Raw genomic sequence first — 22833 nt, forward strand, 5'->3', positions numbered from 1 at the left:
GCAAAGCCGAGGAGCGGAAGTACTCGTGTGTTGTCAACGAGAAGCCGCGTGTGTTTAGTCGTTAATCTGTGGGATGCTTAAAAACAAGGACTATCTCTGTCCAGAAGCTTCACTCTCAGAAAGGTTTGTGAAAAGTGGCAGACGTTTCGGACGACATGATGCTCAGGTGTAAGCTTTAGCTATAGCTACTATACAAACTGTTTGACCTGTCTGGCCAGCAGCACCACGTTCACTAGTAGTGTTGCGACGGTAAAGATAAGATCACCGGACGTTTATTCTTTTCATCTAGCCAAGTGTATGTGCACGCCCGAGCACCTGTGTAGCTGTCTGTTTATACTGAATGACAAGCACCGACATATGTCTACACTGCCAAGCAGAAGTTCCTGTGGGTTAGAGCCTATTTCACCATTCTAGAAATGTACTCATAATTACACTGAAAATATTAATATTGAATAGTCGTAACTGAACTCTTATCCAAAGGAATGTTGCACTTCCATAATGTTTTGAGAGACAAACAAACAAAATAGTGGTCCAAGTCAAAGCAGCAGAGGCCAAGATCTTACTAGTGCTGACTCGTGACTGACTAGTCTGACTAGTCTATTAATCAAATAGTCGACTGACAGAAATATAAATCTGCGACTATTTTGATATTTGATGGAACAGTAATGCACAGGTCTAAATAATAACATTGTTGTTATTCTTTTTAATGATTAAATTAATGATTCTGTTGAGCTGCTTCAGCTCAGGATAGGATAGGATTTCAGGATCCTGGTGCTTTTAATGCTGCTTACTGTCAGCTGTACTGGCTCACTGTGAATAAAACAGAGCTGTCATTAATTGTTTATGTCATTAGTGATACCTGTGCAGTGAAAAAGTCCCTCATTTGGTGGTAGCCAAACTTTCAGCAACAGCAAGATAATGCATCAGAGAGCGTGACATGACTGCTGCTTTTTCACTATTTGGTTTTGCAATATCCAGTAAAAAGATGCAAAATTATAATTTCTGTTTGCATGTTTTTCACATAGCAACCAGTGTTTTGCCTATAGCAACAGCAGTCCTCCCTCAACATTATGCATTTCACACATTGTAAAAAAGGCGCTTATTTCCCTGTAATACAAAAATCTAATACCTCGCAATCATGACATTTTATGTTTTGGTAATACTTGCCTTCCATGATGCGTGTCTTTGTGTATCCTTGTATTCAGTGACCCTTCAGTTGGCAAGCTTTTTGGTCCTATTTGTGCTTTTATGTAGTTTTTTATTAGAATCAGGTGTTCTGGAAAGGTCAACAAAGGCACAGCTAAGTCTATCGTATATAATGTATAATAAATACATTATATTGAATGATGCTACAGGTAATTAATGTAGGTTGTTGGGAAACTTGTAGCGAGGCTAGACCTGACGTCTTTCTTCATTTGCGTATTCCCCTGTGTGTCTGCGCAGATGACCGCCCAGGAGGTGCGTCTGTGTGGTCTCCTGCTGCAGGAGCACTTTGGAGAATTGGTGGCTAAAGTGGGAAGACACCTGCTCAGAAGTGGAGCACAGAATTTAAGAACCATCGTTCATGAGACTGGCATCTCACTGGACCTGGTACCACTCCCACACTTACTGTCTCGACACTGTTTCTGTCTCTACTTCACACCATGGAAATATTATCATACATTATATATTTAACTGTATGTACACACTGCTTCTAAGCATTTTCAAGCAGACTTTAGCTGTTCAGCTTTTGTGGTTGCATTAGTAGATAGTCAAGCCATTGTAGGAGTAATGTGTAGTGCATTTACAGTAGATACACTGATTATTCCACACTTACAGCAGATTTGCAGTAGTGTTTTTTTTTTGCATCATCAGTTTAAATGCAAAACCTGGTATTCCTTTACATGAGGGATAGGTTTCTTCCTCAGAAACCTGATTACATGGCCATGTATGCATGTAGAGGGCCTTAGCTGTGATTTTGAAAATGCATTTTAACACCATGTTGGAAAGTAATGTTGCTGCAGGTTGTGTCAATGCCAGGGAAAATAAAAACATTCACTTTTTCTTTTGTAAAATAGCGTTATGAATGCTAATATGTTATGTACAATATACAAATACATGTTCTCATTAATTTCATTGTTTATTCTGTTTTTTGTGTGTTTCCCTCTGTCTAACTGCCTTAATGTAGGTTAAGAAGTGCCTGTGTGTGCTTGTGCAGCATGGGACATGTGTGTTTAGCTTAGGCCGTAAAGGACCTGGGAGCCCAACGGAGTATCGGACCACCTGTGATCAGATTCTGAGAATCCTGCGATACCCACGCTACATCTACACTGCCAAAACCCTGTACGGTGACACCGGAGAGCTGATCATAGAGGAGTTACTACAGAGAGGCGACATGACCATGAGTAGCACGGTTAAGACAGTCGCCGACCGCCTCACACAGAACATGGAGGGTCAGTATCTCAGTATCTGTATCAATCAAAGTAGTAGAAAAGCTTGTGAGTTTCCCTTGAAGGAAAGCCTTATAGGCAACCAGTGCGGAACGCCTGTTAATCAAACAAACATGCTCAAAATATAACTTGTCTGTTTGTCTTTCCTGTTGTTCCAGAGGGTCTAAGCATGGATTACAGTGAAGTGTCCTCTGCCTTCTCCAAACTGGTGGAGACCCATTTTCTTCAGCGCTGCCCTCCAATGGCGGGAACAGGAACAGCAAAGACTGCGACTCCAGCTGACCCTGCAACCCCTGCAACCCCTGGTACTCCTGCAGCCCCTGTAAGCACTGCCCCGCCCACACCAGAGAGCTTCCCTGACTGTTACAGGGTGCCTCAAGTGACACTCATCGGGCGAGGCAAACGCCAACTCCCCATTGAAGATGGAGAGGACCAAAGGAACGCAAAGAAGGCTAAAATGAGTTCAGAGGTGGGTGTTCAGAACATGTTATTTACACCTTTAACACATTTGCTCTCTTACTCTCACACTTACTCTCTGTGTCTGTTGTGCTCAGATACATGGTGATGAGGGGATTTACTGGCAGGTGAATTTTGAGAGGTTCCATCTCCACTTCAGAGACCAGGCAATCATCAGCGCTGTAGCCAACAAACTGGACCAGGTCAGGTTAACACATGGATCCTTAGTTAATTTAAGATTAAGAAATATTAGTTTAAGGAATAGTAATTTTGCGTAAATACCTGTGTTCGCTTTCTTTCACAGAGGTATATGAGGAGATTGATACTACTATACTACTACTCATGTCTGTCTGTTACATGAAGCAGCTGGTTAGCATAGCTTGGCATAGAGACTGGAAACAGGTAGAAACAGCTAACCTGGGTCTGCGCCTGCTTTAAAGCTTAAGAATTAGCATGGTATATCTATCTTGTCCACTGTGTGCCTGGCAGCCTGGTGGTGATGACAAGACTCCAAAAAGTCACAGTGCCCAGCCAAAAGATCTTAACTGTTGCGTGGGTTAAACAAATGACATACACTGTGTTAATTAGTCAGCTTCATACATTCTCTTTGTTACCTTTGGACAGAGCGAGGCTAGCTGTTTCCCCCGTATTTCCAGTCTTTTATGCTAAGCTAAGCTAATCAGCTGCTGGCTGTAGCTTCATATTTTCTGTACAGATATGAGAGTGGTATCGATATCCACATCCAACAAGAAAGCAATTAAATGTTTAATAATTGTGGTTGTTTATGATTATAACATGCCCTGGCTTTCTAAATCATTTCATTTAATAACTCAGACCAGCAGTGAGATTGTGAGGACGATGCTGAGGATGAGTGAGGTGACGACCTCCCCCACAGCCACCTGCACAAAGCCCCTTTCATCCAACGAGATCTTCAGGTCGCTCCCAAGTAGTTACAACATCTCCAGACCCATCTTAGACCAGTACCTCACACTACTAGTTGATGACCCGGTATGACCTCTGCAAGGCACATCGGTCTTAATTTTTTATTTACAAGATAGATTTTTTGTTTTTGATCTACTTGTCCTTGTTCTTTCCTAGATGGAGTTTGTTGGGAAGGCTGGTGAAAGCGGAGGAGGAATGTATGTTGTCAGTATCCTTTTTAAATTAGAGGGTCCTTGTCAAGAACCAGGATACTGTTTTGTGCCATTTAAATCATGACACACACAAGACATGGATGCTTCTCTTAACTCCTCACTCAGATCTGCACAGAGCGCTGGCCAATCTGGCTCGGGCCACGCTTGAGTCTGTAGTACAGGAAAGGTGAGTGAGTGTGTGTTTTTAAATTGTGTATCCGTGCAATTGTCCTGTCATCAGCAACTCATTATTTAACTCTTCAGATCACAGTCACACTTATGTACTGCTGCTCAATTATGGCAAAAATCCTTATTGCAATTACTTAGGTCATTATTAAGATCATGATTATTTAAACGCCAGTACTCGTTGACTTTGAAACGCCATGCATTTATTGAACTTTGAATTTAATTAAACTTGAAAACAAATTAAAAATGAATGTAATATGTAAGGCAGCATCATGTCCTATGATACGGTTCTATCTTTGATACATCTGAGTGTTCGCTAACTCATTCAGTATTGAACATGCTTGGTGACCAGTGACACACTGTCAGCTCTGGGCACGTTACGCACATAGTCGTCTCTTAAGAGAGCTGATACATGCTCTGCAAGCTGTCACATGCTTACGCTCTCTTCTAACCTTATTGAAAGTGGTTTGGCAAATGCACCAATGCTTAACAATCATCTCTGCATACTCTCTCAACATAATATCACTGTGTATGAGTGTGTGTTTGTGTGCTTGCTGTGCGCACCCACGCACCATGTGACATCTTCCTGTCTGACAGCTATGGTTTTTACTTTTCTTGTTGGCCAAAGGCTCTCTTTCCATCATGTCGGTTCGAGCTGAACTAAACATGCACACGCAGCCTGGCTGAGATGAGTCTGGGCTTTTAGGGAGAAGGAAAAGAAATGGGTGCGCTGGATTTATAACACAAGAAAATTGAGGGCATCGTTGCAGATTGTGGCTTAATAATTGTGTAATAATAATTATCTTGTTTTCAGAATTTGTTGAAGTCAAAATCATAATTGAAAATAAAATTTGATTATTTGCCCCTGTAGTTGTACTTAATTTTATGCATTCTGTGTACTCTAATTTAAACCTTATTTTTACTTTTAGTTTTACTATTCTTATCAAGTGGCTTTTATTCTCCATCTTAATTAACATTAGTTACAGCATTTTATCCCTGTCTTCACTGTATCTTCATGCATTTCTTATTTGAATCACTTGGTGCATCTAATTTCTTTGTTGTTGAGCTGCATTTCTTATATGAAGTGATATGCATATAAAGTGTATTATTATTATTATTATTATTAATTTCAGATTTGGCTCCCGATCAGCACGCATCTTCCGTCTGTTGCTAAGGAAACGTCACCTAGAGCAGAAGCAGGTGGAGGATTTTGCCATGATTCCAGCCAAAGAGGCTAAGGACATGCTCTACACGCTGCTGTCACACAACCTGGTCCAGCTACAGGTACATGCTTGATATGTAAAGATGCTCTCATGAAACCTCTCTGCACATTTATGTGTTCTAACTAAGCTGCTGTCCAACTCTGAGCTTTTAGACTGTGATTGTGAATGAAGAGCTTCTAGAACAATCCTCCTTCTTAACTGTTGCCAGTAATGATTTGTAACTTTGACAAAAATAAGAGAACATGCTCACTGTGATCGATTTAAATGTACAAAGCAAGTTTCAGGCCAATTTTCTTAGTGTATTAACATGAGTGGCTGTCTGGAAGGTAGGAGTGATCCAGAAAAATGAAAAATAAATCTGATCCAAAAACCTACTTTGAAAATTATTTGGCACACTTCTTGAAGATGCACTTCATATCAAAATATAAAAAAATATAGTGTTGCAGGGCTAGTCCCTAAAAGAAGAAAAAAATCCCAACACTTACGTAAAAGGAGACACAATATGGTGAAATTCAATGCTAATTACTGTATATACAAGGATCTGATTCATGTCCAGTATCTCCATTTAAACCACTTGTCCACAGTTGTTATCCAATAAAGTCAGATTATATTTAACTCCCAGAGATTCCAACGGTTTCTTCCATGTCTGCAGAAAAAGAGCACTTCCATTGACATAGTGGTGAGGTGGGCCATCCCCGACCCACCTCAACATGATGGCTTTCCTCACCAGCGTTAAAGGCGATTGAACCACTTCCTTATACTGTCTAAGGGGCTTTTCACACTGCATATTCTTAGCCGAGGGTTATCCTTAGCCCTGAGCTGAGTGCAAAAGTGGATTTGCTGAAACCTGTCGATCTATTGCTGTGCTGTGTTTGCACATATTGCGCTCGAGAATAGGGGAATTTTGTTGCACTCCCACAAGCAAAACAACCTAGGATCTACAAGAGTTTTGAATTTGGGCTTTGTACTTTCTTTAAATATATGGTGATATTCATATATTATGTAGAATTCGACATAATGTTGCAGATTAGAATGAGATATTTAAAAACTAGATCCACACAGCATCACAATCTTTTATTCTGTGAACAATAAGGGAGGAGGAATTTAATAAAAGTGACCATTCTTTAATCTACCTACTCATTTTCTCTGAACAACTGCATTTTTTTTTAATTCTTCAGGAAATCCCCAAGACTCCTGACTATGCTCCCTCACGTACCTTCTATCTTTACACCGTCAACCAACTCCCAACTGCAAGAATGCTGCTTCAGAACTGCTACAAGGTACAATAACAATAAACATACTATAACCTTTAGGGCTCTGGATGGAAGGAGGACTACTGATGGCATGCTTTATTTCTTTCGTGCTGGTTCTACCCTCAGTGATGTCTTATCTCAACATTTTTCTCTCTGCAGACAGTGGCCAACCTCATAGAGCGACGCCTGTTTGAGACCAAAGAGAGCAAGTGAGTATATCATAACTGAATGTCCCCATGTTTCCTGCACCTCTGCCAGTAGCCAGATAATTGCACATGATCTACTGTAGAAGGTGTCTGATTCACACAGTGTCACAGGTGATTGGTTTTCTGGTTGACCGACAGGCGTCTGCTGGAGAAATCACAGCGGATCGAGGCCATTCTGGCATCTCTGCAGGCCAGCGGGGCTGAGCCGGAGCAGCTGACCGAGGTCGAGGAGATGATCACTGCCCCTGAAAAGCAACAGCTGGACGCCTTACGGCTTCATATCAACAAGTAGGAGGAAACAAACAAAACTACAGTTCGCTTTTCTGCAGGTTTCTTTGGCCTGTCGGTGTTACCATTCTCATTATTGTTCCGTTCCCTTCCAGGTTAGATTCAGCAGAGAACCAGGTGGATGAAACCATCTTTCTACTAGAATTGTACATCAACTCCACTGTCACTTAGATGAGCTGAGAGACAGGTGCACAAGCGTGACAGTTCACTCATACTACTTTTGCCGTTACTTTTTGTGTATGAATGCTGCCAAGTATGGCTGTTTTATAGTTTACTGACTGGATTGTTTCAGTTTGGAGTGATATGAAGCTCTGAATAGATTGTTTTGCTTGTTCTTAAAACATGTATCAGCAAATAAATAAACTGGGCACAAGAATTCTTTTCAACAGTTTAATGTCATTAAAGAACAAACACATAACTGTAAAACAAACATGGGACAAAGTGATCGTTGGAAATGTAAAACCATGATGGAGTCTGTATATTAAATAGAAGAATTGTGGTTTAATACACTTTGACTTTTCCTTGAAATAAAAAAAAAAGTTTATTTACATAAGTGCTCCCGACCCTGAAAATAGTGGGTAGTGCATTTCTGTTGGACCCTCAAATGCCCTCTTTGGTCCTGGAGGTCCCTGTTGCGTCTGTGTGTGGAGTCCAACCCCAGGACTATCTCCGTGCCTGGTATGACTCGTGTGGTCGTCGTGAAAAATGACTGTTGACATGGCAGCAAAAGTTGGGCTCAGTCCTCATGGTTCTCATCCTCTCCTCTCTGTTTGCGTGCGAAGAAGCCCAGCTGACGAGAAGTAAGATAGAGATTGATATTCTGTCCGTATAACATTCATTTTCCTGAAGAAACTTGAAATGTAACATGAAGTGTAACATGAAAATACCTTCCATAGTATGAAAATGATCAGGGCCAGTAGCAGCAAGCCTCCAATGATGCTGCCAATCAGAATCCACAGCGAGATGGGAATAGCTCGGCCTTTTAGCACCTCCAGCACAGTCTACAGAAAAAAGTTGAAGGGAGTGATTAGAGGAAAGTAAATGCCATTCCCATTCTGCTTCTCAAAATCCTGCTGCATTCTTCTTACCTCCCTCCAGACCGTTCCTGTGCCCAGAGTGATGAGGTTAGTCTCCTGAGCTGCGAGGCGATAGGCGCCTATTATCCTCACTGACTTATATTTGGCCTATAAAAAAAGACAGAGGTGATGACCAGTGTTTGTGTCATAGGACAGAAAAAAGGACATGAGTAAGCATCTGCGTGCTGCTGCATCACTCACTTTTCGGAAAAAATCGTCATGAACTCGGCGGCTGACGCGAATAATGGCGGCCTGCCCTCTCAGAAGCTGCTGGACTTCACACACGATCTCTGTGCACCATGACCTGCTACAGTTCTAAACATACAAACAAACTGCGTGTGAACATGTACACTGCTGCTGCACAGTGTTTAGTAGCAGCTGCGCCACCAGGGGCCTCACCAGTATGTCATTCTGCATCATGTCTTCGGGGTGAAGGGGGCGCACGTCTCTCTGCCTGGCCTTCAGCTGGGCCAGATCACTCAGCACGCTGCAGTTCACCCCTGTGGCCTATGGGGCAATTTTAACACATCAGATATGATCTAAAAGAGAGATACAAACTCTCACGTGGCAGCACTACTCACGTTGTATGAAAAGACTTCGGTGACAGTCATGAAGACTTTGTCTCCTGCAGCCACAGAGGGCAGATGCAGCCTGAGCTCCAGATTACTCACAGAGTAACAGCCGAGGTTCTGCAGCTACAAACACACACAAAAAAAACTGCTCAAATTTTGCCTCACCTTGTTGTGCAGAGTGATGATGACTTTTATGTTATTTACAATAAACTGAAGCCATGGGTTTCTAAAATTAGCATGTGGGCCATAGATTTACCCTGAGGTGTGTGTAGAACTCTGGTCCAATTGCCTCTGACACTGTCCGAGTGGGGTGGACCTCATATCGGTTCAAATTAGAGTCACTGCACAGAAAAACAGGAAAAAGTGCATAAATACAAACTGATTCCCAAAAAGTTTGGTTGCTGTGTAAAATGTAAATAAAAACAGAATGCAATTATTTGCAAACAAACTGTGTTACAAAGTGTTCCTGAGCCCACGTAGTAACGTCCTTTATACAATCATGTGTTCACAAAGTGGTGAACCTCGCTCCATCCTTGCTTGCTCCTGTCCCAACTTGTTTGAAACATGCTTCACAAAAATCAATTAAGTTCATCAAGTCAAACATTAAATACATTGTCTTTGTGCTGTTTTCAATTGAGCATATGTCAAAAAGGATTTGCAAATCACTGCATTCTGTTTTATTCTTGTTTTAGACAGCGACCCAGCTTTCTGGAATCTGGGTGGTACAAAAATGTATTTAAAATAGCTAAAACATTTGATTGCTGCACACACACATACCTGCTAACAAACAAGTCTGGTTCATACTGAACAAAACTCTGCAGCTGAACACTGTTGTCCCCCAAAGTATCTGCTCTCTCCACACTGTCACTGTAGAAGAACCAGAGGGTTACATGAACACACAGAAGACAAAAAGTCTGTTTATTAAGGTTTCCAGTATTTGTGAACTGTGTGCACACAGTATGCAGAACTTGGTCCTTCAGTGAGCTACCTGGCAGCATGAAGCTTCATCTGAACTCGACTGTGCAGAGATGTGCAGCTGAACTCAAACTCCAACATGAAGTTAACCTGCCAACGAAAAAGGAGACAACAGGCGGCTGAAGTGACACATTTCACCTGGAGGAAGTGAAGTACGAGTGGGCTGAGTGGAGAGAGTGAGGCAGCTATTTCCTCTGCATGCACATACTTTGGACTGGGAGCGAAATACTGGATAGCTGACATTACACGAGTGGCTGTTGGCACCAAGTGCTGTACACTCAATCTTAAAGTGGGCATCCTCCTACATGAAAAGAAAAGAAAGTGAGAAACAGGAAATTGTGTGTTAGTTTTGTCTATGTTGACACGTATAAATGTGCATGGTGAGCTACACATGCTGCCGCATGTGTTAGCTGTTTATATGTGCGTGTGGTTTACCCTGATGCTGAGGCTGGAGAAGTGCAGGTTGCGTGAATAGTGCAGCGTCAGGCTGGTGTTGTAGGCGTTTTCCAGTCTGTTCTGAAGCTGCACCTCCACCGCCAGACGCCTACGAGGGCTGCGAATCACATAAGGCTTCTGTCTGTGGAGAAAACACAATGAGAGAGTCACTGAAACGGTGCAGATATCTGATTTTGTCAAACTCAAAAAAAAAGAGAACAGAAGAATATCTCAAATCTGTACCTCGTCCCAGAGATGTCCATGTGAGCCTGCAAAACCAGGTCTGTTGTGCACACGTCATCCTCACCGCAGTCCTTAAAGAACTGGATCTGGAGAGGACAGCATGTTTAATGGAGGAAAGAGGGAGGAAATATGATGCACTAATGAGAACAGTCAGTGTCGTGCCACTCACGGATTTCTTGACAGTTGTTGGCCAGCCTTCGTCCAACACTGGACCACTCTCCGTGTTGTTGATCTTAAACCGCAGCGAGAAGCTAATTGGACGGATGTAGTCTGCTGTGTCCTACGTCAAGGACAGAAACAAACATCAGTGATTAAACAAAGTTTGTCCTGCCACACATGCGTCTGATCCAGTGTGAGACTTGTGGTTGGTGTGAGCAGCAGCACTCACATAGACGTGGAATGGCAGCTTGTAGCAGAGAGTTTGTCCTGTGTGAACTCGGACTGCCTGCTGGGTCTGTCGGTGGGAGCTGTCGTCAAACAGCGCCCGCGCAGACAACTTCCTGTCGTCCAACATGGCTGCCACCCACAAATCTGAGGAGGTAGCAGGCAGTTTGGACAGATGGTGAGTGTTGGAAAATTCCCATTCTAATAATTTGTGAGCCAGGCCAATTCACAGCACTTACAGCGATTGTTAGAGGGATTAGAGAGGGCAAGCCTGTGAATTTGGGCTTCATGGTAAAAGTAAAATTAAAGTGTTATACCAAAGCTGTTGCTGTGTGGTCCAGGGGAGCGGGAGACAGTTGTGAAGCAGGCGGTGGCATTGAGGCAGGCTGATTCTCTGCCACCCCTCTGGCAGGTCTTCTGGATGACGTTGATGGAGTGCGGCTGGAAGGACAGACTCACATTGATCTGGACTATGCTTCGAGAGCTGTTGGCAGGAGGGACAGCAGAGGATAAACACTGGATTTATTTTTTAGCCATGTGATACCACAAAAATGCAGAAGCCTGATGACTTGAATCTACATCGGAAATTAACATTTTTTTGTATTCTTTGTGTTACTGAATGTGGGAACCAGCTGGCTATATGCAATGTATTTAATCTGTTCTGTAGCTTCGTTATCTCCCAGTTCTTGCAGCTATGGAATAAAATCTGTCCTGGCAACGCCCCACCATCCCTTCCCAACTCTGCCTCGACCCACCTCAGCAGCACGGCGCTGCCCTGTGCCCCCACTGCCAAGTCTATGAGCTCATCTCCATCCAAGTCCAGCCGAGCACTCACACTGCGGCCAAAATACTGCAGGGAGGGGGAAATCGATGACCCTGGAATACGCTGAGAGGCAGAAGCAGAAATGAGTTTGATTGAAATACCGAAATACACCTGTGAAAATGTAATTGTAGGTAAAATGTCAAATACCTGCTTATAATTGTGGATGATGTAAATACCCTCTCCATGGTAGACATAGATGGCCCCCCGGTGTTCGTCCTCCAGTGGGGCTCCCACCAGCAGGTCAGTGAAGCCGTCATGGTTGAGGTCTGGAGCAGCTGCCAGTGCATAACCAAACCTGGCATCCTGGGACTTTTCCTCAGACTTCAGAGTGCCATTAGAAACAAACACCTCCTCCTGGGAGAAAAGAAAGAGTTACAGTGCAGGGGCTAAAAATAGATATTGTTGTCAGTCTTATGAGAAAATAGCATGAATCTGAAATATGTGGCTCATCATCATCATAATGGTTGCATAATGATCCTTAAGGGGAAGAACAATGAGTGCCACTGCAGCCTTACCCCACTGAGGGTGTAGATGTAGACTCTACCGGCCTCCTTGTTTCCTGAGCCGAGGTACATTGGAGCAGCAACCAGGAGGACATCAGTGATGCCATCCCGGTCGATATCCAGCCCACATACCTCGCTGCCATAATAAGATCCGATCTGCAGACAGAAACATGTTCTTTCAGCTGACTGCCAGTAGGTGGAGCCCTCGCTTTAATCTCTGACAAAATAAAATTTCTGCTGTTCTGTTTTTGCTACAAATAAACAAAATTGTCTGAAGGGAGCGGACGACAGCTTTACCTGCTCTCCATTAAGGGCCTGCACGATGTTGACATCGCCCTCATCACTGAGCTCAAACAGGATGACTTTCCCTTTGTGTTTGAATCGAGGAGCCCCAGCTATATACAGCCTCCTCCAGTCACCAACTATCACAGATGACACTGTGTAACCTGCAAACACACATGAACACACATGATCCAACACTGCAGTTCAAGTGTCATACTGGTGCTGAATGTTTTAATTCATCACTACAAATCAAGTACGCTTGATCTTTGGAGTCTCTTGACCATTTGGACCATGTGTCACATCTTGTTGACCTTGTATTTTTGTCAGGTTACATGTTCATGCAGGTTAAAGTGTGTCGGACTTGAAATTTGGAGTTTATTACATTTGCAAGAGGTTTCTGTTTAGCAGTGAGTCAAACATGGATTATCAGCTGCGAAAAGCAGGTAACAGCCCTACAGCCCCAAAAGGGTCCAGGTTTACTGTTTGGCAGTTATTATCTCCACCAGGTGTGCATGAATCAATCTCTTCTTCTACTGGTTCCACTTGTGGACATTTATGACTGTACTCAAGGACGTCATGTGACTGTGATGCTACACAATTTTGGAAAAAGCTATTTTATTGACTGCTCTGTTTTACAGCATCATTGACTGCTGACTCCTTACTCCTCTTAACCGGCCAGTAGGGGCCGCAAGTGATCAACAACTACTTCAGTTCTTGTTTCTGCTTGGGGCAACATAGCATTTCCAGCAATCAGCTAGGCTGAAAACAGGCCACATTTTGGCCTTTGTCGTGCGGTCTGGTCTCATCTTGAACTGGTGCATCTGCTGATTAATTCCATACACGATTTGTTCTGATCCACTTAAGCTCGGGATGACACAAGATGAATAAATCCCAGTTTTTGTTATCTTTGCCTCCATCTTGACTATTAGCCTGGTGGAGATCTGTACTCTACTCAGTGCACTCTTGTAGTTTTGAGTGTGATGTTAAATTAAATATATTTTGGGTTTTGGACTGTTAATCAGACAAAACAAGAAATCTGAAGTTGAATTTTCATTATTTTCTGATATTTTACAAGTGAAATTCATTGATTGACTGAGAAAATAATCCACAGATTAATTGATAGTGTATATAGTCAGTAGTTGCAGTGCTAATCATATTATAACCAAACTAACTTGTACATGGGGGCTAATCATGGGCCCACACAGCTAATTTTTGCCCCTGGGCCCATTTGCAAGTTCATTTGGTTTTGTCATTTTAGTGCATTAATATTACGCAACAACGTATGTAATATTAATGCACTAACATGCATAAACCAGGAGTGTGATCTTTTCAGCATCATGTTCAGGGGTGCGACACGTGGGTACCTAAATAAGCAGCATGATTTTTGAGCTCCAGTGGAAACTCGCTTTCAAAAGCCTCTCTCGGCGGCATGATGCGTCCGTTGGTCCCTTCCTTCAACACCCCACCATCCCAGTCATAGGCACCCACCATCCCGAACAGAATGCCATCCTGAGGAGCAGAAAAGGCCTCAAATGAGACACACACAGGTAGAACAAGTGCACTTCACACAAAGAAGCGTAGCTGACCGGACTTACATCCAGTGTGTGCGTGGAGAAACCGATCTGAGACATCTCCATGTGGAACGAGCTCTCGTTGTAGCCCAGCGTGCCTACAAGTGGACAGAGACAGCGAGTCGGTTTCCGATGTCATGTTTCTTAACACATCCCCTCCCTTCCTTCCTCTCCCTCTCAGTATCTAGATGACACCATCAGCACTCTCACTCACTCACAATGAAGACTACAGGTGGTGGACATGCCTCACCCTCTCCTTTCCTGCTGTCCCTTCCTCTCTGATTTCCCTAAACATTTAAGGGGTGGCATCACTTTTCAGCAGCCTTCCTCTCATGCTCCCACAACTATTGTGATAGCTGTACCCTCCCTCTGCCTTCTCCTTTTCTTGCTTTCTCTGCAGGGCTGCTATTTATTTTCCCACATGGACGGAGTCCTCCCTCACTTTCTTCCTCCCTCTTAAATATTCTTTCTCCACTTCTGTCTCATATTCTTCTGCTTCATTCCTCTCTTCTTTCTCAGACTCTACTTTCAGTTTTTGTATCCTCATGTTTGCTTCCTTTATATTGGTTGACCAATCAATGTAATTTATTAATCAGAATATGTTTATTCTGACAGTGTTGATAAAATGTTTGAATAAAAATGTTTAATATAGCATTGGTGTTGTACATCTTAAACCTTAAAAAAGGATGCCAGATTATTCTTAAATATAAGATGAATAGAAAAATACTGTCATAATGTAACAAGAACGAAATGTTAAAATAGTAGTGTTAAAATTTCTCAGGTTGACATCAATAGATTTGTACTTTAATGCAGAGAATCTGTGGTTGAAGTTAAATTAAAATTAAAATAGTCACTATTTAGATTTGATAATTTCCCAGTATTTATACAATAATATAATGACTTGCGTTTAAAAATCCCAACTATACATATATGTAAACATTGTACAGTAAATATCTCTATTTGTATGCTTTCACGCTTGCTTTTTTATGCATCCTGCGACACAACTGTGTATAAAACTTGATGGATTGTTTTAAAATGATGCTTACTCCTAAATCATATGGTTTGCAACGCCACATATGTGTGGTGCTAATCATGAAAGGCTTAAAGAACTGCAACATTGCATTTTTCATTCGTCCACAAACCTTCCAGAGTGAAGATGCGATCTCCCAGGGCATCCACAATGTCGTTGAGGGCGGCTTCATCAGTCACATTGAAAAAGTATTTGTCGTCGGGGTCGCTGGCGATGTACTTGATCTCAGTAATGAAAGTCTCAGGGTCCTGCTGCCGCCGGATGTAATGACCAAGAACCTGGAGCGCAGCGTGAGAAACAGAGAGAAACATCCTTTAAAAAGAGAAAATACGGTAAATGAATAAGCAGATAACATAAACTCAATAAAACACTGCAGGATTAAACTGGATGCAGAGAAAGGGGGTGAAAGTGGGAAAAACAGAGAGCATAAACAGAGTTTCTGGCATGAATCAGGAGGAATTACTTCTTCAGGTTTCTGAGGGACAGTGAAGAGAGAAAAGAGAGATGAAACAAGGTTCTCCAAACATCTTCCAGCAGTATACAGCTGAATCAGGTGCTTCTCAGTTCGCGGACAGAACACGTCCATGAGGAAAAGAGGGCCTGGACCACACTGATTGATCTGCAGCCTTTAATTGTGCAAACAGACACATGTTTGAACACCACTGTGTCTTCAGCACAGAAGTCTGAGGCGGCAGTAGAGAGGGCCAACATCCCAATGTAGCAGAAGGAGCACACAAGTAACCGAGGATCAGCGGTGGAATGTACCTATTCATGTACTGCACTTAAGTACAAATTTGAGGTACATGTACTTTACTTGAGTATTTCAATTTTATTCAACTTTATACTCCATGACAATTCAGAAGCAAATATTGTACTTTTTACTCCACTACATTTGTCTGTCAGCTTTAGTTACTAGTTACTTTTAAGATTACAATTTGTCATATCCTTCCCATCCAGTGAAAACCATTAATTAACAGATTTGGTGATTTGATTTTTAATTAAATGTTGTCTGATAAACTGCAGAATTAAGTGTTTATGTGTGGAATCTTAAAATCCTTCTACTTCTTAAGATGAATAAACAATAATTTAAAAAAAAAAACACTCCTGGATTACCTGGAAAGTTCATTGTCACAAAGCTGAAAACAGGGCTGTTTTTCTGACAGTGGCTCTTACAGGACAGAGACATAACAAACATGTGATGATCTTATAGAATACGATGCATTGCTGTAGACTAAACCACCTAACCATCTATAAAGTAATTAAAATTACCTCAAACTGAAACATCTACAGCAATAAAATGCAGCATACACATTAATGCAGCAGTTATATTACTCTAAAAACATCATAGTGAAATACTGACAGGGAGCATTTTTCTGAACAATGAGTACTTTCACTTTTGGTATTAATGCTTTTCCTTAGGTAAAGGATCTGAACACTTCCTCCTCCACTCACTGGAAATGCAGGATTGAACTCTGACTAACATGAAAATAAACACACTTCACACCCTGTGTAATTTACTAGCAATTAAGCAATACCTAAAGGCAAAAATTGACTGGAAAACATGAGAACAGAGGAAATGGCAGCCACCAGAGATTTGTAAATGAGGCTCACAGGCCTAGCTGAAAGGTGAAGAGATGACTGATGAGGAAGATATACTGTAGCAGCAGTGGCCTATGGCTTAACGCCTGAAGTACAAATGAGAAAATTCCATAAGAGAAACCAAACCCCAGAATCTCCTCCTGTGACTCCAGCTGCCAAGCAAACTAAGGAAATCCTCTGTTTTCAAAGGGTAGGGGATGGAGAGCGGTGTAGTGTGCAACGTGAAGAGAGCTTACATATAAATATGTACATTAAGATCTTATAGAGGCTGAGAAATTCCACTCAGGCTGCCAACTGCTGCTGGCGTTAACATAGTAATGAACAGAGAAAGAGGAAGACAGAAAAGCAAAAGATCTATTAAAATATGAAGCACATTTCCAGATTTAAGGGATCTGGAGACACGATGAATATGATATACAATATGAATACAACTGTATGTACATGGTTCTGCAGAAACTGCTCCCCCACAAACACACACTGATGTATAAAACACAGTCTGTAGCTCTGTTGTCCCATGTGAGCCATTTTGACACACACACACACACACACACACACACACACACACACACACACACACTCACACACACACAGAGGCAGCAGCAGCCATGAGGGTAACATCAAGACATGGCTGCTGTTACAAGTAGTACTTACCTGTCATCACTTTGACATTTTAGGCAAACACTGGACCACAAAACTGACCTCAGCCTCTCTTGTTTTCTTCGCCTAGTTTTGTGTTTCTGTTTGCACTGACGGTTTGTATGCAGTTTCTGATCTACCCACACCTTGACTGCCTGTCTCTGGCTGTCTGTTGCCTTCTCTCAAATTGAAACTTTGGTGGATTATGTGGTCCGTATGTCTGATGGAGGTGTTATTTAAGTACCACACAGTAATATGACCCTACTAACACATTTTAACACAATCAATGGTCGCTGGATGGTCAAGATTTAGTCCCTTTAAACGCAACATACCTTTGTGTCAGCATTTTAAAGGGTTTTTTTCTCCTTTCCCAAGAGGTATCTAGCCATGACAACCAGATCTCTGCCTCTTGTAAACACCAATGCAATGGAGAATTTCATCTGTGGTGCTTAAAGCACTGAAAAATAATCACAGTGGACAGTTTTAATAGAGAATACTTCTCAGTAGAGAGTAGTTCTGATTAACTCAGTTCACACTGAGGCTTTTTCACTGTGTGTCCACTGCTTTGATCCAGAATGAATTATTTCAACAACTACTGCATGTATTGCCATTAAATTCTGTAAAGATTTTCGTGTTCCCCTGATGACTTTAGGGATCCTCTGTTTTTTCCTCTAACACCACCATGGCTTATGGCTTATGACCAAATACCTGCAAAACTACTAACAGCGTCAGTGTTAATTAGCAAGTGTTAGCATGCTAACATACTGAACAAAGATGGTGGTTGTGGTGAACCATGCATCATGCATTACAGTATGTTGGCATTGTCACTGTGAGCATTTTAGCATGGAATTAGCATTTCGGTGACAGCGAAACATATCTTTGCATTACATTGGGCACCACAAACAAACGTTTCTCTCAGTTCTGTTGTGTTAGTGTGGCAGCAGAAATCTCAGAGATGATTATCTGAAAACCTGAGCAAATAAAAGCCAAATCTATGTGGTACCACTAAGAGAAGTGGTCAAAACTCCAATAAGCATAAAGACCAACATATTAAGAGACCAAGCTCATCAGCTCTTTGAACCAATGCTTTAAAGGACAAGCACACTTGATTTGTAAATGAGGTGCACAGGCCTCCTTTAGAGAGGAAGACTCAGGAGAATTTTTAATCAGATCCGAGCCTGATCAAACATGTTGTTCCAGAGGCAGCATAAACCCTTGTGAATACTTTTGTCCTGGAATTTCAGCAAAAAAAAACCCAAAAAACAAAACATAGTTTAAAGCAACGAGACAAATATAATGCAAACAACAATGTTTTTTAACAGTAAATCTTCCAAAAAGATTTTTAACACAAACTAGCCAAACTTGAGCCAAACTTTAGAGTAATTCAAACATCAGGATGATCCAAATGGGCCAACTGAACCTCTCTATCCATAGATTACTCTGATCTCCACTGTCTCTGCATGCTTCTAAAGTGGCACTTCTCCTCCATGTTGGCTCATGTTCTCCTCTTCTGTGGTTCCAGTGGAGTCTGGAGGCTCCCCAGCTTCTCTTGTGGGGAAGGGAGGGGTCTGCAACCAGTCCTGCCACTAGAGTCTGTCTGCCCCACTGACACTAAAATTATGCCACCTCTCAGTGTGTGTGGAGGGGGGGTCGGGTGGGGCTGGAAAGGAAGAGTTTTTGTTCCCACTCTGCTATTTTAGTAGACCCAAGGGGTTCATTTGGTAATTTGGAGATGTTATTTTTGGTGGCGTGGTGGTGGTATTGTGTGGTTGCTTGAGGGTGTAGATGGTCATCATACCACTTTCACACAATGTGTGAGGAATGTCAGGGATGCACACCCCACTGATGATGTAGGTTCGTTGTTTGTGTTTTTCCTGCAGCACTTTCACCCTTGTCATGGTAGAAAAAAGCTCCTCTGTCATAATTTTAAGCATCATGAGACACTAAAACTCCCCAATAAAACCCAGAACTTGTCATTCTTTAAGGTTTCAGGTTCTTGAAGCAGAACAGCCAAATCAAGACTCGATGACATGTACTCACAGCGATGGCGTATCTGGTGATGTTTCTGTTCTTGCATTCCTGCAGAGCATCTGGTAGCTCCTCCCCGTCGTGCGACTCTCCATCCGTCACTACAATCATCACCTTGGTGGCGCCCTCCCTGGCTCCACGCTCAGCACTGAACGCCTCCGTGCTATAAAGAACAAAAGGGTAGACTGAATGTCATGCTAAAACATCCAGCTGAAAGATCATGAGTCGCAATGGAGAGCGCAAGAAAGAACGAGAATGAAAATAGAAGGAAAGTACAAGGAGTGAAAGAGCCTGAGGGAGAGGGAGGATACCAGGGAGTATCAGTCACTTGGTTTCCTAAAATCTCAAATAAACATCCGTATAAGATAATATACAATTTCAAGTGCTTCTCTGGGAAAATGAATAGCCAGTAAAACACCGGGATTTAAGTCCCTTCCCATCAAGTCAGATATAAATGGTCCAAATCACAACTGGACCTCGGCACAAATATATTAGTCATACTGGATACACATACATCAGCTGCCAGTTCCCTCAGATTGGTCATCGCAAGCAGCATGCATGTGTCATTGCACGCAGCGACCGCATCTGTGCATTCCCATCCGGTTGTGCTATGATACAGAGAGGAAACCTAAATGACAAACACACACAAACAGACCCAAGCCGCACCCTGTTTGTCTGCAGGAAACCTGTTCTCAGTGGGACCTGCTTCAAGCGTTGAATATGGTTGGTAAGCCTCAGACCAACACACACACACACACACACAGAGCGAACTGGGGAGAGTAGTCACTGCTAGTGAACTCAGTCATTTTCAGGCCTAACTCCAGCCCTTGCCTAAATATAACATCGTGGTCAGCCGCAAGAAACTCAGAGTTAAAAACAACCGTTTCCCCTATGCAGTCTGCAAATTACATAGGGAGCAGCGAGGGAGAGGAGAGAAGAAAACAGAAGAGAAGAGTGGATGAAAAATAACAGAGAGGAACAAATGCATGAGTGAAAGACTGGAGAAGATGAGAAAAGACCGATAGCAACAGTAAAATAATGAGTCTGTGAAGGAAGAAAAAATATCGAGACAAAAGGCAGATGGCAGGAAAAACTGAGGACAATAACTGGAAAGGAGAGTAAAGGGGTTGCGATTGCGAATTGCATGGTAGCATGGTAAAAGACTGCAAAATGAAGCCAAATATTACAGCTGAGGGGTGCAAATCCTGCTCTGATGTGGTATTACCATTGTGCGATGTTTACAGGGAAATAAAACTGAGGATAGAGAGAAGAAAGAGATGTAAAAGGGGGAAGAAATGTGGCGGAGAGAAGAGAGAGAGGGAGAAATGATGAGACAAACAGGTAAGAAGGGAAGGGATGAAAAGAGGGAGAGCAGAGGAAAATTAGTGTGAGAGACACAAGGAGTGGGAAAAGTGGGAAGGGGAGATGAAAGTGGGGAGAAAGTGAGTGGAGCTAATTGGGAGGCCTGGTTGTATTTACAACCCATTTTATGGAGTCACAGCAGTGTGGTAATGACACGGCGCAGCGGTCTGTGAGTGTACTTTTGTGTGTGTGTGTGGGGGGGGTTAGAGCTTCAGACGGGTGGAGCAATATAAAAATCAGTGGCTAATCCAATTGTAGAGGGCTGTTTGATGTTCATACACCAGTCTGTCATCTAATCTTCATTCAAAAAGCCTTCTGTGCACTCCGTCACTGTCATTCACATGACAGCGCTACACTGTGTGCACATCCAAAGCAACGTACACTCACTACTCACTTGTACCACTCACGTCCGTATGTTTAAACACGAACCTGCAACCAGCAGCCATTAGCTTATCTTAGCAGCCATTAGCTTTAAGTCTGGGATCAAGCCTGGCTTTGTCTGACAGTAACAAGGGATTACCAGCACCTAAAAGCCATCTAATTAACTCATTTAATTAATTTGGACAAAGAGCCTCAAGTCAAGTCAAACACTAAGTCTCTTGTAACCATCAAATAGTTTTTCTTCCAATATAGACAACTCATCTCAGAGTTTGTGTTTAAATCTTTTATATCTCTGCTAATGTTAGCAAGCCAAGCGTGCAGAGCCTCAGTATGATCTGTGCTTGGAGATCCAGTCCACTACAAACTCTTCTTGAGCTTGTTTATCTTTTTGTTGTTTTCCCCCACACATCACGTCACTTTTACAGCATTTGTGTGTGTGACAATTTGGCGGCTATATTCCTACTGACTTGAGTGAACAATTAAAGAACCAGTCGTTCTGCCAACTTCCAGTAAATCCCAGACAGTCAAGTCTTCAGCAAGTCTGGTCTCAGTCACTTCCCAGTCAAGTCAAGTCAAGTCTGTGTGAGTGTGTACTGATTGTCCACACAAAAATAAAAGGGAGATATATTTAGGAGTTATGTTAGCCAAGTGCTTAGGTTTAGGGTTAAGTTTATAATAAGGACCAGGTCAGAGTAAAGGTTAAAGGTCAAACATGCAAGGAAGAGGGTTAAAGTTGAGTATAGGGGAGATCAAAGAATGAATGCAGTCAATGTCACCTCTTGTAAGTATAGTTATACAATGCATGTATGTGAATTTGAGAATTTATCTTAATATGTGTGTACGTGTTCATCCATGCATGTACGTACTGTAAGTGTGTGTGTGTGTTTTTACAGCTGCAGGAGCACTACTTGGCTGACCAGGGGCTGGGTCAGGCTGTGCCACACCTGCAGCCGTGCTGAGCCAGCAGCCCGCTGGTCCAGCTCAGCTAATCTCACTGTTTTTCTACCCCGTCACTTTCCTGCCTGGTGTTAGGGCTGCTATCTGTCCATCTCTGTGCGTGTGTGAGTCAAAACAGAAGTTCTTCAACTATTTTAAAACCCTGACCCTGACACACAAACTTTAAAAATGAATAAGTTTTTTTGTTTGTTTTTTGTCGCGGGCAGTGATGAGTCTACAGACGGTTTCTCACCATCTGACAGGGGGGGAAAGGTAAAGAGCGGAGAGACTGTGCTGTAGTGTCCGGATTTCCCGTCACTGGTGTTTTAAACGCCACAGTTACACTATTTTACTGGCTCCATTTTCCAGTCACTGCTTTTCAACTACCTTTTAAACGTTCCTCCTAAACTTCTCCAACTTGTACCTTTAAATGTACCACAAAACAGGAACTCTCCAATTACCTGTGTGTGTGTGTGTGTGTTTGTGTGTGTGTATGTGTGCGTGTGTGCGCACACACAAAAGTAGAACACCTCTCCAAGACACACATCCCAAAATGGAAGTCATGGCCACACATCAGGTCTGGGTGTGGTGCTCTATGTGGGTATGACTTTAATAAAGCAGGAATTTTATTTTGAAAGGGAAGAGATATTTTAAGACTTAGAGGTTTTCATCTAGCCACTGACCCTCAACCTATAGAGCTGTTTCTTTAGACTTGGGTTACCAGCTTAAATACCCACAACGAAGAAAAGCCATGACGGGGATGAGAAGTTGGGCAACAATACAGCCAGAAGTAGGTTAAAAGATGGTCTAGATGGTCGAGACA

At 42.5% G+C, this 22833-nt stretch overlaps 2 protein-coding genes across 2 annotated transcripts in view; one reads left to right on the forward strand and one right to left on the reverse strand.

Moving 5' to 3' along the window:
* Positions 1-7704, forward strand: polr3c (polymerase (RNA) III (DNA directed) polypeptide C). The gene is made up of 13 exons (XM_041941662.1): positions 1-123; positions 1444-1590; positions 2168-2432; positions 2588-2898; positions 2984-3088; positions 3720-3893; positions 3984-4035; positions 4145-4205; positions 5338-5488; positions 6606-6707; positions 6840-6889; positions 7025-7174; positions 7270-7704. The coding sequence occupies exons 2-13, from the start codon at positions 1444-1446 to the stop codon at positions 7343-7345; spliced, it is 1644 nt and encodes a 547-aa protein (XP_041797596.1). The 5' UTR covers positions 1-123; the 3' UTR covers positions 7346-7704.
* Positions 7559-22833, reverse strand: part of itga10 (integrin, alpha 10) — a 27058-nt gene continuing 11783 nt past the window's right edge. Inside the window, exons 8-30 of the mRNA XM_041941661.1 lie at positions 19344-19494; positions 15181-15346; positions 14063-14136; positions 13832-13976; positions 12483-12631; positions 12198-12341; positions 11830-12036; positions 11615-11745; positions 11177-11343; positions 10864-11006; positions 10645-10755; positions 10476-10561; positions 10233-10374; positions 10006-10098; positions 9811-9887; positions 9600-9689; positions 9079-9163; positions 8832-8945; positions 8650-8757; positions 8452-8565; positions 8263-8358; positions 8062-8175; positions 7559-7964 (exon numbers count right to left, since the gene is read on the reverse strand). Coding sequence (XP_041797595.1) covers positions 7911-7964; positions 8062-8175; positions 8263-8358; positions 8452-8565; positions 8650-8757; positions 8832-8945; positions 9079-9163; positions 9600-9689; positions 9811-9887; positions 10006-10098; positions 10233-10374; positions 10476-10561; positions 10645-10755; positions 10864-11006; positions 11177-11343; positions 11615-11745; positions 11830-12036; positions 12198-12341; positions 12483-12631; positions 13832-13976; positions 14063-14136; positions 15181-15346; positions 19344-19494 — 2761 coding nt within the window. The 3' untranslated portion in view covers positions 7559-7910. The remainder of the gene's footprint in view (positions 7965-8061; positions 8176-8262; positions 8359-8451; positions 8566-8649; positions 8758-8831; positions 8946-9078; positions 9164-9599; positions 9690-9810; positions 9888-10005; positions 10099-10232; positions 10375-10475; positions 10562-10644; positions 10756-10863; positions 11007-11176; positions 11344-11614; positions 11746-11829; positions 12037-12197; positions 12342-12482; positions 12632-13831; positions 13977-14062; positions 14137-15180; positions 15347-19343; positions 19495-22833) is intronic.

Source organism: Chelmon rostratus, chromosome 8 (assembly GCF_017976325.1).
Source record: "Chelmon rostratus isolate fCheRos1 chromosome 8, fCheRos1.pri, whole genome shotgun sequence".
Taxonomy (NCBI): Eukaryota; Metazoa; Chordata; class Actinopteri; order Chaetodontiformes; family Chaetodontidae; genus Chelmon; species Chelmon rostratus.